At 21.4% G+C, this 14375-nt stretch overlaps 6 protein-coding genes across 6 annotated transcripts; 4 read left to right on the forward strand and 2 right to left on the reverse strand. All coding sequences in view use genetic code 6, as the record gives it.

The window, feature by feature from the left end:
- Positions 1-1015: 1015 nt before the first annotated feature.
- On the forward strand, positions 1016-1888 carry TTHERM_00637550 (divergent CRAL/TRIO domain protein; the record flags this gene model as incomplete). Its single annotated transcript, XM_001032416.1, has 1 exon — positions 1016-1888. The coding sequence occupies one exon, from the start codon at positions 1016-1018 to the stop codon at positions 1886-1888; it is 873 nt and encodes a 290-aa protein (XP_001032416.1).
- Positions 1889-3819: 1931 nt separating this feature from the next.
- Positions 3820-4674, reverse strand: TTHERM_000637569 (hypothetical protein; the record flags this gene model as incomplete). The annotated part of the gene is made up of 1 exon (XM_012799048.1): positions 3820-4674. The coding sequence occupies one exon, from the start codon at positions 4672-4674 to the stop codon at positions 3820-3822; it is 855 nt and encodes a 284-aa protein (XP_012654502.1).
- An 844-nt stretch (positions 4675-5518) lies between these two features.
- Positions 5519-6281, forward strand: TTHERM_00637570 (Bis(5'-adenosyl)-triphosphatase; the record flags this gene model as incomplete). The annotated part of the gene is made up of 5 exons (XM_001032418.3): positions 5519-5630; positions 5691-5749; positions 5803-5889; positions 5953-6074; positions 6143-6281. 5 exons carry the CDS (start codon positions 5519-5521, stop codon positions 6279-6281), a joined length of 519 nt encoding a protein of 172 aa, XP_001032418.1.
- A 1506-nt stretch (positions 6282-7787) lies between these two features.
- TTHERM_00637590 (transmembrane protein, putative) lies at positions 7788-8965 on the forward strand (the record flags this gene model as incomplete). Its single annotated transcript, XM_001032420.3, has 3 exons — positions 7788-7905; positions 7971-8059; positions 8741-8965. 3 exons carry the CDS (start codon positions 7788-7790, stop codon positions 8963-8965), a joined length of 432 nt encoding a protein of 143 aa, XP_001032420.2.
- A 441-nt stretch (positions 8966-9406) lies between these two features.
- On the reverse strand, positions 9407-10133 carry TTHERM_00637600 (iron-binding zinc finger CDGSH type protein; the record flags this gene model as incomplete). The annotated part of the gene is made up of 3 exons (XM_001032421.1): positions 9407-9580; positions 9662-9727; positions 9891-10133. 3 exons carry the CDS (start codon positions 10131-10133, stop codon positions 9407-9409), a joined length of 483 nt encoding a protein of 160 aa, XP_001032421.1.
- Positions 10134-10620: 487 nt separating this feature from the next.
- On the forward strand, positions 10621-13729 carry TTHERM_00637610 (telomere length regulation protein; the record flags this gene model as incomplete). The annotated part of the gene is made up of 9 exons (XM_001032422.2): positions 10621-10746; positions 10800-11613; positions 11749-11835; positions 11891-12036; positions 12109-12683; positions 12733-12920; positions 12974-13306; positions 13370-13567; positions 13626-13729. 9 exons carry the CDS (start codon positions 10621-10623, stop codon positions 13727-13729), a joined length of 2571 nt encoding a protein of 856 aa, XP_001032422.2.
- Between the last annotated feature and the right edge of the window lie 646 nt (positions 13730-14375).

The raw sequence follows: 14375 nt of genomic DNA on the forward strand, positions 1-14375 counted from the left end.
ATCGTGTGGTTTATATAATATTTGTTTATAGTTTATTAATCAGAATCAAAGTTTTCTGTTTTATAGATAATTATTAGAAATAATTAAAGTTAGACTGAACAAATAATAAATTGCATAGAATAATTAAAATTGCAAATTTGTTAAAAATACTGACAAATACAAAAAAAAAATAAAGAAAAGGCACGATTAATTTAGATAATAAACAAAAAAGCAACTGAATAATATAACTTCCTTTTTATTCATGATTGGTAAAAATAAATTAAAAATTTTTTAATTTGTAGTTATTTAATCTAATATTATTATAAAAAATTAAGTTTTAAAGGTTTTTAGGAAGGATTAAGTGTTTTACTTTAAGATAATAGCCATACAAATTGAAGAGATTTTGTTTATTTTAACAATAAATGTTCATCAGGAAATTATTTTTGCCTCTATATTTTTTTATTTACAAAAGGAAATAGTTTTCAATCCAGAAATTTTATTAATGAGTAATTTATTATTAATAAAATGTATCTCTATAAATATTTGAAATAAAATTAATATTTATTTTTCAATAAATTTATTACTATAAATAATTCAAAAATATTGGTATTTTATGGATCATAGTTAAGTGGCTTGTTAATAATAAATAATTTATTCATTTATTATCATTTAGGAAACTTACTTACATTATTTATTAAGTGGAAAAGCAACATAAAATTGAAAAAAAGGCAATATTTCTTTTTGAGTTTCTATTTATTTTGAGTTTTTAAATAATCCTTATTTAATTGATTCATTTTTAAGTATAACTAATGATGAACAGAAAATATAAAATGAGAATAGTAAGTAAGTAGGTGTTTCTATTAAAACAATTAAATTTTCTACTTTGATAATCTAAAATCTACCAATAAATAAAGCAACAAAATATAATAAAATTTCCTTTTTCAAAGCTATTTATTGCAACATCAATAATTTGATATTGCAATTAATTATAAAAAAACTAAATTCTAATTAAAATTATCATAAATTTAATAAAAAAATGACCTAAATAGACAACACCGATTTTATCAAAGAACTCAATGAAAAATAAGTTTAAGTTTTTTAAAAATTTAAAGACACAGTTGAGGCACAGTCATAAACTACATTCACAGCTCAGATGTCTGAAGAAAATAAGAAATTTTACTTAAATTAGAACGAAATTATCCGCATTTTATTAGCACGTGATTTTGATCCTAAAAAATCATTGGAGATGTGGAAAAATTGGGTTTAATGGAGAGAATAAAATAAGCCTGAGACTATTAAAGAGCAGGATATTGTCGAGGAACTTAAAGCAGGAAAAGCTTTCTTGACTGGCGGCTACGATATCTAAAAGAATCCTATATTAGTAGCAGTTTTTCGTCGCCATATACCAGGAGCTATACCAAGAGAGACTACTGAAAAATTCTTTATTCATTACTTAGAAGATGCATTAAAAAAGGCCAGATAAACTGGATCTGGACGTGTAACTATATTTGCTGATATGGTTGGATACTCTAATAAGAATTTCTCAACTAAAGATTCAGATCTCATTAAAAAGCTTCTCTCTATATTGCAAGATAATTACCCCGAAAGTTTGGGTAAGCTTATTGTGTTTAAACCTACTTGGCTATTTAAATTTGTTTATGCAATCGTTAAGCCCTTCCTCTCCAAACGTACTAAAGAAAAAATTGTTTTGCTAAAAAAAGAAGAAGAAATTTTGAAATACATTTCAAAAGAAGAGTTGTTGGCTGAATATGGAGGTACAAGTACCTTTTAATATGCCTATCCTCCAGGTTCAAAGCCACTGAATGTTTTAGAAGGAAAGGTAGAAATAGTAAACGAAAAACCTGAAAATGGAGAAGAAGCAGAAGTAGATTAGAATATTTTAGAGTGAAATTTAAAACATTAACAAATAACTTTTATAATGTATAATAATGTAATTTATAATATGCAAATTTGTACGGCTTTACTAGACTTTGATGTTTTTTTTGAATTAAAATAAATATTCTATTGAATTTTTATCACAATCTTTATCAAAATTTATCAAAAAGTTAGATACTTTTAATTTTAACAAATAGAATTAAAATAAACCTGTGAGTTTTAATTAATTGTCATTAATAAAGTTTTACAATTTAAAATATGAAACAAGAAGTAATAAACTATGTTCTTGAATTTTCTCTAATACTTTATTGATACATATTTAACTCAAATAAAATAGATGCAATTCTATAATTTAACTTAAAACGTAAAATTCAGCTTTAATTAATCAAATTATAAAATTGACTTTTCATATTTATTTTATAATACAATTTTAGATTCAAAGAGAAAATATCAAGAGATATTCTATTTATTTTTTTAAATTTAAATAAGCCATTTTCGTAATGTTTATTTATTTCTTTGAGTTATTCAATAATGTTTTTTAGAAAAAATAATATCTATTTATTAGGAAATTTAAAAATACTTTGAAGCACCAAGAATTCTATTTGTTTAATAAGTTAAAATAAATTTATATTTGTCATTTTTTAAAAATAAAAAAGCTATATCTTATAAAACGAAATTTTGGTTTATCTAAAAATCCAAATGAAATCTTATTTCTATATAAAAAAATAATTTTTAAGGATAAGAATTTAAAAAATAACTTTTTTTAAATAACTTTATAAAAATTAAATGTAAAAGACTTTTTATATATTAATTAATAATGATTAATTATATTGTATATAAATAAAATACAAACAATTATTTTTCAAAATTAACAATTTTTTCATTTTTAAATCATTAACTAATTATATAAATGTAATGTTATGGTTTATACTTAATTAACTTAAAAAATAAGGTTTATTATATTATTAACACAACTAAATGTATGAATGCTTGTTATTTATTCATAGATATTTTAGATTCAAATAAATTATATATTATTTTATTAAATAAATCATTTAAAATATATTTTTGAATGTTAAAATTTGTTATTTCATTAACAAAACACCCAAGTAAAAACAAATCTAATAAATTTGCTATACTTTTGAATTCTCTTGTATCTATATTAATTGAATACATGCTAAATTGATTTTTAATACTTATTGTATATATAATCATGCAATTTTAGAGGGTTCATTTATTTAAAAATTATATTATCATTTTAAAATAATATTTAATTTTATTACTAAATATTTATTTCTAAAAGAGCTAAATAATTAGTTTTAGAATTAATATGAGAGTACTTATTTCAATTAGTTAATATTGTGCTTCAATATTTTTAGAAACAATAATAAAAATAAAAGTGTTTTTTCTATTTAAATTCTAACTAAGTTTTTAAAAATAAAATATAAAAAAACTACTAAATTCGATTCAAAAAAAGTTAAAATGAATTAGTGAGCTCATTTGCTATAAATTATTCTTTTAATGTATTTTTTAGTTTATCTAATTCTCTCATTATTTCTAGTTAGAGTGAGTTTCCTTAAGAGTTAGAATAACATTATTAGATTAAGCAATTCAAATAAACGAAATCAATATTATTTTTTTTATTAAAATACTTTTAATATACTAAAATTTCATTATTTTTTTAGTATTTACCAAATTTTACTTTTGAAGAAGTATTCGAATCTAAATTTATTTTTTTATTATTGTAACAAACTATCAATATAATCATACAAACATTTATTTTTTAAAAAAATTTCTACAACATAATTTATTTTTAAAACTAATTACTTTTATTTATCAAAAAATATTTAACAAAAGTTCTCCGTAATAAAAAACTAATCTTAATTTCTTAATGTGTTAGTTATCAGAATATAAGAGTGTATATAAACAAAATGACTTTATAAATCAAATTTTTAGCATTTTCTAGAATATTTTCTTTTAATTAAAAGAATTTAGGGTTTCAGAATCATGCATTAATATTGAGAACGAAAACACTTATTAACTAGAAAAATAATTTTATTTTAAATCACGTGCATTGATATGAATATGGATGGAATATTTAACAATATGTTGAATATCTGATTTGATTTAGTAAATTGGTTTACATGATTGTTTTGATGAATTTATAAAATTGTATATAAATTAAATTAGGTACTTATTTATTAATATAAATATAATGGATTTGAATTTATTTGTATTTTTAATTTAAATATAAATCCCACTAACTAACTATTTAAGTTTATTATTATTATTATTAGTTGGAAAATGCAAGTTATTAGTTTTGAACAATCTACTTTTAATATAGGAGATTGGTTTTAATAAATAAATATTAAAGATAAGTTGGAATGTTTGTTTTTATTACTCTGCAATTAATTGGTTATTAAATTAAATGAATTTGATGAATTATTTATTTTTTTTCAAAAATGTTTTCAATCTATTTTGATGTTTAATACTGGTTCGTTTGTTCAGTGTTTTATTGCTAGACTAGCAGCTTCTTTCATATTTTGTTGAATGTTAAAATATATAAATAAAGAGCTTCCGAAAAACCAAATGTAGTTTTCGTGAAGGAATTTTTTAGAGTCTTTGAGTTTTAAGTAAAACAAACCAAAGGTTAGCGAGGTTAAACCTGCTGCCAATTAAGGAGTTAGACAATAGCTTGTTTTTTCCCAAACAAATTAGGTCACATACTTTTGTATCATCATACTAATAATATACTTAGATATAGGTTGAACTAAAATATTCTTCAAAATTCCTAAACATCTTAATATTTTTTAAACCCAGGAGTCTTAATTGTTTTAAAGTATTCTAATTTATTCGCTAATTTCTTCAATTTGGTTTTAAAATGGAGCGCCTCTTTATCTGTTAAGATGGCGGTGCTAATATTATTGCTGGAGTTATTCGTCAGGGACATTTTAATGGTTTTCTTAAATCACATCATATAAATCCAGTATACAACTAAATTTGATTGCGTTATTTACTTAACCAGCTAAATAAGATCTCATCAACTTATTTTATTCGCGCTATAATTAGATCATAGCTTGTTAATCCTTAAGTATTTATTCCCCTAGAATAGAAGTCTTTTAATCATTTAAGTAACTGTATTTGGCTAAATGCATATACTCCATAGTCAAGACTGTTTGTTCTCAATAATCTTTTGCAAAGTTTGTGTTAATTTTTCGTAGAGTGTTTCTTTTTTGAATCAAGAGATTGAATAGATTATAAGCAAGCAAAGCTATTATTAAAGTAAAAAAAGTAATTAATTATATTTCAATATTTTTATTTCCTTCTTTTTCTTTTTTTTATTATACTGATTTATTTATTAGTAAATTTATTTATTTTTTTCAGTGCTAACAAAATACATTGATTGATAGATAGATGCATAGATGCATAGACAATGTGCAAATTCTAGTCAATATTTGTATCTATCTAAAGCTATTATCATGATAATTAATTTTTAATGACTCAAAATTTATATCAGTCAACAAACATTTAATTTTATTTATAAAAAATTTATAAATATCAAATTTGTATTTATTTCAAATAAAGTATTCTGACAAAAGCAAAAATCAATAATTTAACTCAAATTAAATCTTTAAAGCATCAGATGATTAACACCGCCCTTAAATTAGGAAGCATTGAAATTCCATAATAAATGATTTTTTGGACCAAAAGCAATATATGTGCTATTATCCCTTGTGTTTAATTAGTACCTGGACGTATAATAAAATATATTCAAGCTTAATTTGATTTAAATAAACATGTTAATTTCAAAATAGATGTTCTAATCATACCCAAGAGAAATGTCAGCTATTTCAACGATTTAGAGCTTTAAGAAGTAAAAAATCTAATATTAATATAAATACTAAGTTGCAAAATTATTTAAATTAGGTTTTTGATATTGGCTTACTCACAAGATTTTTGACCAAGGGTTTAGAAAAATTTTATACAGCAACATCTTCTACTGTTTACATTCACGTAAATAAATTAATGCAAAATGGAAATATAGGAAGCAAAAAATATCTATTAAATATAAATTAGAATTATAACCCAAATGATTCAGAGTCGTTACAGCAAGTATATGTGCATATCATACCAAGAAAACCAGCAGATTTTTAAAACAACGATGATATTTATAAAAAGTTAGAGGAATACGATGCTGAGTAAATTTTTTGCTATTATATATTAAATAGAACTTATGTTAATATTTTTAATCAAATTTAAAATAAAGATTTACTAAGAAATTTAAATGGGGTTTCACTTAGGCAAACTCATCTTTGAACGGTGTCCTTGAAATAGAAGCTAACGAGTGCAAGAAATATGCAACTTTTCTTGAAACATTTTAGAGAGAAGAAGCAGAGAAATCTTGAATTCATATATAAATTAGAATCAATAATACTTAAAGCTTTTATGTAATAGAAGAATGAAATATCTTCTATTGATATCAAATAATAAAAAAATAGATTGAATAAATGAAATATCTCTTGCTGCAAATACAATAATTAAAATTTAAATTTGATTTTGTCATATTTATTAGATAAATAGCAGAAAACAATATAAAATAATTGAAGTAGAAAAATGTAAATAGTGATTAATGTGTATAAACTTAAGTATCCTTTATTTTTAATGAATCAAGATTAAACTAATTTACTTTTATATTTACATTTTTATTTTTTAGATAATTTCACTAAACTCAAATTGCTAAATAAATACAAATTCTATAAATAAAGTTTTATCAGTAAGTAATTATTCACTACCAGAGCAAGTTACTTAGAATTAATTTTCTTTTCATACTAATTTTTTATAAAAAGAAATAAAAACCAAATTACAATATTCTAAACCTCATTTTTACAATTATATATCTTTTCTTTTTTCATAAATATAATTTGAAACAATTTTAGAATTTAAAAAATATTTAATTATTTATGTTTTTTTATGATTATTCTGAAGTAAATATTTAAATATAATCGTTAATATTTCTAATTAGCCTGTAATAATTTAAATTCATATCTTTAAAGCTAAAAATTAGCCTTTATCTTATTATTATTCGTGTATGTAGCCTTGGAAAAGGCAGTACCCTAGGGTACTATATATATATATATAAAATTATATTTTAAAATATTTTCAAATCAGTTAATATATTTTAAAATTAATGAATTTAAAAAAATCTAAATTTTAAATAGTTTATTCATAGAAAAGTACTCTTACTAATTGACTAAAACAAATTCATAAATCTTTATTTTTTTTGGTATTTATATTTCTAATTATTCTTCATTAAATAAGCTAATAATATTATTTAAAATTATTTTAACTTTTAAAAAACTTTTAAAGATAATCTTTTGCTTTTTTATTAAAAAAAATAAATTATATAAATTAATAATAATATATTCTAAAAAGTATTAGAAAATAATATTATTAATTAATTATTGAATATAACTTTATAATTAAAAATATATATAATTTTTTTGTTTGAGTAATATATATGTTTTGATTTAAGGATAAAAAATATTTTTTGTAAACAAATTTTGATTGTGCTTATTTGTTTTAGTATTCATTTATTTATTAGTTAATAAACAAATAGATAGATAGATAGATAGATAGATAGATACTCTCGGTATCTAAGTTGTCATTGAATTACAAATGAATCAAATAAATATCAATATTTGATATTTATTAATTTTATTATGCTTGGAAATAGATCCTATGATATATATTATATTCTTTGTAATTGACATATTGCATTAATTTTGTTAACAAAGAAATTTTATTTATTTTGCAATATTCATTGGGAAAAATATTTCAAGATAATTAAATAAACTAATACAAAGAGTTTAGAAGAATCAAAACTAGTAGGAAAAGAAAATAAAAAATAATAGATGACTAATTTTGGATCACCTTTCAGAAATACTGATTCAGGTATTGTAATTAGAGACCCTGAAAATGAAAAAAGACTTAAATTAGCTTTCTAGAATTTCTGGAAGTCCAAACAAGAAGGTAAATTTGCATCAGTTTTCTGAGAGATGTTAAATTAATATTTATATTGTTTACTAATATACAAGATAAGGAATTCTAAGCTCAAATTAAAACTGCAGTTAGCAAAGATACAGTTAATTTTATGTTTTATGCTTCTCCTTTGTTCGGTGCCTTGGTAATAAAATGATTATTTTCTAGTTAAATAAATCTAAAATATGCAATTGAATTATAGATATTAGTGGATTTAAGTTAAATTTTGAAATAAAATAAATGAAATTATCTAATTAAATTAAATGATTGTCTAAGTTTCGAATAAAAAATTGAATTCCTTGCATAAAGTCATAAATATTAGAAATTAACCTACTACAAATATATCATTTTAATGAACTAAGATCTAAAAAATTTAATATCAGTTAATTTAAACAAATATTTGATAAATATCTATTTGAAATATAAAGTTATTTCTAAGTTATGCAAAAATTAAGTTTCTTATGTAATTTGCTAATATGTTAATTGATCACACTTTTTTAATATAAAAGAGAGAACTATTAAAATGTTTTCCAAGAAAAAATTAGTCTTTCATATAAGACATTCTATTTAAATACATTTTTATTAATATAAATAAAAAAGCTATCAATAAGCCATAAATATTGAGTGCATTCATTACTCATTATTTAAAATTTCTAAATTAAAATTTAAAATAAATTTAAAAAATTTTAGGCTTAATAGAAAAGTTTATTGCAGGAATTCATTTAATTTAATGACTTAATTAAAATTTAAATTAACATTTTATATATTTTAAACAACTAAAATTATTTATTTAGAAATAAGACCTGAATTTTTTTGTATAAAATAGCTTGGTAAGACATATATTGATATGTTCTGCAATCCTAGATACTTCTATTTCAGAGCATTCACTTTATCCATGTTCGCTTTAGCTGGTTACTGTGTTGGAAACGGTTTCAGAAACAGATACGAACACTCTTTATATACCAGAAATTATCACTTATTCCCTAAGGATTTACAAGATGCCCTTGTTAATGGCGATGCTCGTTACTGCATTTCATGGTGGAAATAATGAAAATGAAAATTTGAAACATTTCAAATACAACGAATAAATATAAGATCAAATATAATAGACTATTAATTATATTTCTCAAATAGAAATTGTTAAGTTCAATGTTATTTGTCTTATATAAAGTTACTGCTAAATATAATTTTCTTTTAAATAAACTGATCAATCAATAAATAAATAAATTCATCTACCAATTTCAATTGTATATTTATATTGATTAATTAATGAAAAATATTATCAATTAATACTACCTGCAGTTAAAACGCTTAGAATAAAATTATTTTTACCAAATAAGGTAATTTTAATCAAGATTACTTAAATATTTAACTATTAATAGACAGAACAACATATATAAAAAGTATAAATGGATCAAACACTGAATTAAAAATGTTAAAATAATTAAATTATTTATTTACAATCAATCAATCAACCAGTTAAATTAAATTTTCATTCTTGCTTTTCAGTATTACCAGATGTTAAGCATTTACAAGTCTTATTATCACAGAAAGGAGGATTAGTAGTAAATTTGCATCCACATAGATTCATATATTAGGTTGCTTCTTCTACTGTAAATTTATAAGGTAAGAAGGCAGTACCCTTGTGTTTTCCGTCACAAAAAGGCTAATAAAAATATATACAGTATTAATAATTTAAGCAATTCAAACAATAAATATTTTAAACTAATTATAAAAAGTAATTTACTTGAGAAGTACTTAAACCACAAGAACACCATTTATATTTTTTCTCTCCCAATTTAGGATTTTCAACCTTTTTTTAAGTTTAAAATAAGTGAATTAGTTAGTGACATAATATCAATTAATAAGCTGATATTTGCAAATATATTTTTTCAAATATTCAGATGTAATTTTTGAGTAATCGAATTTAAATTTTATTTAAGATAAATGCGTTTTATCTATGATTCTATTTTTACTTTGTAAGGTCCTAAGAGAGGAGATACAGGAACAGGTTTTTAATCTCCTAAAGTTCTATCGGGTTTATTTTGAAAATCAAATTCCTTAATTTCAATTTTAACATGCTCATATTTAGATTAAGATTCAGGCTTTTAGACTGCAATAAATTCTTCTGTTGGTACGTCTCTAATCTTTTTATAGAATTGGCATCTGACGTGATTTAAGCTTCTAGTTAATACTAATTGTTAGAATTTGCTAATCATTTTATAATAAACCTACTACTCTTTAGGATAATTAATCTATTTAAATATTGTGTTTTAATTACTTTATCTTATTAAATCTTAGATTTTATTTTTGTATGCTTCTTTCTCTTTAGATATTTTTCTGTTTAACTTTCTTTCTTTTTCTGAACCCTTCTTAATTTCCAGAATTAAATTTAATTAAAATTTTCAATTCATTTTGAATATGATGTTAAAAAAATTAAAACCAATTTCATTTCTTAACTGGTTTGAAGCACAAAAAAAAATTATTTTTTTTTATTTCATTCAATTTATTTTTTTAAAGCTGAATAAAAGTAAAACTTTATTTAATTATTTTAAACGCCACATAATTTTAGCAGTTTAATGGGTGTTTTTTATTCATAAAACTTTTCGCGGAATTAAAAAATTATAAGCAAAAAAAAGATATTAAGTTTAAAAAATTAGAAATTAAGAAATACATTAAATTTTCATATTTTAAAATATAACAAAAATGAATCAAGAATATTTAAGCATTTTTGAAGAAATAATTGAAAATGTAGAAACTTCTTCTTCAATCAAAGAAATACAAATAAATCTTAATAAATTTTACCAAAAAATGTAAAGCGAAATAGGAAATGTAAAGTTTTTTATTGATTTAATATTGACGATATATTGTATTTAACTTATTAGATATAATGGACACTTTTTACAGAAAACTGTATTAGCAAGCTATTTAATAGACTATTTTCAAGTGATAAAGTTTTCAAAAAATTCCAGGATAATATTGAAACGGACATAGAAAATATTTTTATGTTTGAAAAGCTAGATAAGTCTATTATGTTTAATATATTTTCAGAATATCTTATCTCTTAAATGAGGAAACAATTAAAAACAATAATGACTAAGAGAAAATTTGTCTATAACTTATTTGAAGCATTTTTCTTAAAAAAATATGATAATATTAAAGAAGCAATTTTACTCAATTCTGAAGGTGATTTTCGTGTATTATTTATTAATAAAATCTTCAGAATATAGGCAGACTTTTTTAACTTTTTGGAAGAAAGTCCTTAGGGATTAAATAACTTAGAGTATTTTTCAAAGTTAATATTTCTGTCTAACTAATTAGATTAGCAGAGCTGCTACTATATCATTAACAAAATAATAATTATGGGAGAAGTGTAATTGATAACTTAAATTTTAATAAAGGATATCATAAATTCTAAATAAAATTTAGGAACAGTATAGCAAACAGTAAAGTAAAAAATGATAAATTTTAATAAGTACTACTTGCTGATAGGAAATATAATAAGAGCAATCTCTGTTGAAGTTAAGAATAAGTCTCTAAAATAAGAAGAAGCAATTAAAATATTAAAAGATTATTTATAGTCTCTAGATGAAAACAACCTCGTCTGTGTTTTTTGTGATAGAATTTTATTCACTTTCTCTTTTTACAATGATACATCTAAAATATTGTCTTCCTTTTTTTAGAAATACTTACAATACAGTAATTTTATTTAATACTTTAAGACTTGCTTTACTTATTAAAAATAATATTTTAACTCTTCTAAAAAGATATAAAAATGAATAAAATATCTAAATAAAATTTTTTGAATTTTAAAAAATTATTTAAATAAAATAGACAATATGGTAAAAATATTTGTAAAGTGTTTGGAAGTATGGAGAAATGACAATTTTATTAGATATAGTCACTAAAAGCTATAATATTGTAATAAAATTAACTAATTTGCAAATAAGAAAACTTATTATTTATAAATTAATAGTTGTTACAAATTTAATAAGAGAGTTTATGGATTTGATAAATTTAAAAGATCTTGAGGATCCATCAATAATGACAAATCTTTAAAAAGGAATTACTTTTAGATTTGAGACTTTTGCTCATTTCGAATATGTTAGATCATGCTCTCATGTAATCAGATTATTTTAAAATTCATATGAGTAAAGTTAATTAATTAATTATTTTGGTTTTGAATCTAATTAGTGTGTATGGAAAGCATTGGTTAAGAAGCTGTAAATTAAAGTCGAAGAGTGCATTGATAAAGATGAACTTGACTCGTTCAATTAGTACCCTGATTATATGGATCTAGATTAAATTGAAGAAGATATAGAATAAAATAATAACTCTTAGGAAATCTAAGCTCACTTAAATTAAAAAGAGGAAGAGAAAAAAATATAAAATGAAAATTTAACATAAGAAAATCAACAAAAATAAAACAACAATAGTGATGATGAAAGCGTGGATAGTGAAGAGGAGTCATTTTATGAAATGAATGTTTAGCATACAGTTGATGATCCTCTTGTTTTATAACCTCCAAAGCATTTATATGATTGTCTGTTGGGATTAAGAAGTGATAATTCTAAGCGTTTTGAACTTTCTTTAAAGCATTTGAATTTTCTTATCAGAAAAAATGTAGATGATTTAGCTGTTTTATGGGAGGAGTTAACAAACCAATTGTTAAGAATACATTAAATTGATGTGTGGATTCCTTAGTTTGATGAGTATAAAAAGAGAGCATTAGTTAGCTTGTGTATTTTTAAACCCGAATAAGTTTCAAAGTAAATTTTTGAGTTGGAATTTTAATTTGAGATTTTATTTTTAAATTAGGGTTTTGATTGACAGATTTTTCAGTGCAGAAAGCTATGTGGGAGATAAGCATTTTCTTATAAACCTCTTTATAGAATCAGCTCAGGAGTTAGCTGATAATCCAAAAAAATATATGAGCGATTAGTTTAATGAATTTGAAGAGAAAGATGATGGGGCTTTTTATTTCAAAAAAATATCAACTTCCTATTGTAATATTTATTATAAAATAATTTACAAAAGAAAATTAAATTCATTATTTTAGACTAAAAACCTGAGTTAAGTGAAGAGATGAAAAAGGCCTAAGAAGAAAAGAAAAAAAGAACTGAAGAAAAAAGCAGACGTTGGGGTGAAACAAGAATTAAATTTGAGGAGCAATAGGATACAAGTAATTTAAAGAAAATGAATAGGTCTGAATTGCTGATTATTAATAACAATCCAGATGGTTTGTTTATAAACAGGTTAAACCAATTAATATAGTCGTTTTATTTTCCACTCTTAGTACCTATAAGAGTAAATCATAAACAACTGATGAGAAAAGAAGTTTTCTTATTGTCTAATGTGTTTGCTTTGATTACATCGTATATACAGAATGCAAGTTAGATATTTTATATTTTTTATTATTTATTAGATAAAATAAAATAACTTTATTTAAACTTAGGAAATTCCTTGCTATTTTATAGAATGGTTGAAGAAGCTCTTGATTATGTTGAGGAATTCAAGGATATTTTTGACCTTAATTTTACTCGTTCAATGCTTCAGTGTGTACTTAAAATATCTATGTTTGTTAAAAAAGATGTTTTAATGAACTATCCTTTAATTATGAGAAAGCTTATTTCGGTAAGCCAAATTCTAGCAGGTAATTAAATAAATAAATTTTGTCTAAAATAATTTAATCCCTAATTTAATATATAAAGAGAGAGGGCTTTAGAAAGAATAAGATAATGCTAATAAGTATTTAGTTTCAATGATAGCTAACAATATTTAAAATCTATTTAGCTTTACAGACTTTTCAAACTGATTTAAATTAAATAAGTTTAAATTAATCAAAAAAATTATTTAAATCAATATATATTTATTTTTATTAAAAGATATATTTTCAAAAAATAATTAAAAAAATTATTTCAAAAATAAATTGCTTACTATTTATTTGTATGCATTTTTAATTAACTTTTTTAATTGAAAAAAAAAAAGAAAATAAATTGATTATTGTTTGTTTTTTTTTATTTGATTAAAATCTTTCATTCATAAAAAATAAATACATAGAAAAAAAAAGAAAATTAATTAATAAATGTTTGTTTTTTTTTATTTGATTAAAATATTTCATTCAAAATAAATAATACATAGAAGAAGAAAAAATGAATTAAATTTTTTTATAGAATGACTAAAGTAAATTTAAAATATCAAAAAAAAAATAAATCATTGACTTCAAAAACATAGATCATTTTCAGCATCCATTTTCACATCTTTGATTTTTTTGCTAATACTTACATATTTATTTCAAAAGTACCCATAGATAAAGCAAAACCTCCAAACCTCCGATTTGCATTTTTCTAGAATATTTAGAGAACATTTTTTTATATAAAATAAGATAAGCATTTTAAAATTTATAATACCACATTAAAAAAAAATTACATAAATTCTTGATATGAAATAAGCTTATAAAA

This window comes from Tetrahymena thermophila, assembly GCF_000189635.1.
Source record: "Tetrahymena thermophila SB210 genomic scaffold scf_8254528, whole genome shotgun sequence".
NCBI classification, from domain to species: Eukaryota; Ciliophora; class Oligohymenophorea; order Hymenostomatida; family Tetrahymenidae; genus Tetrahymena; species Tetrahymena thermophila.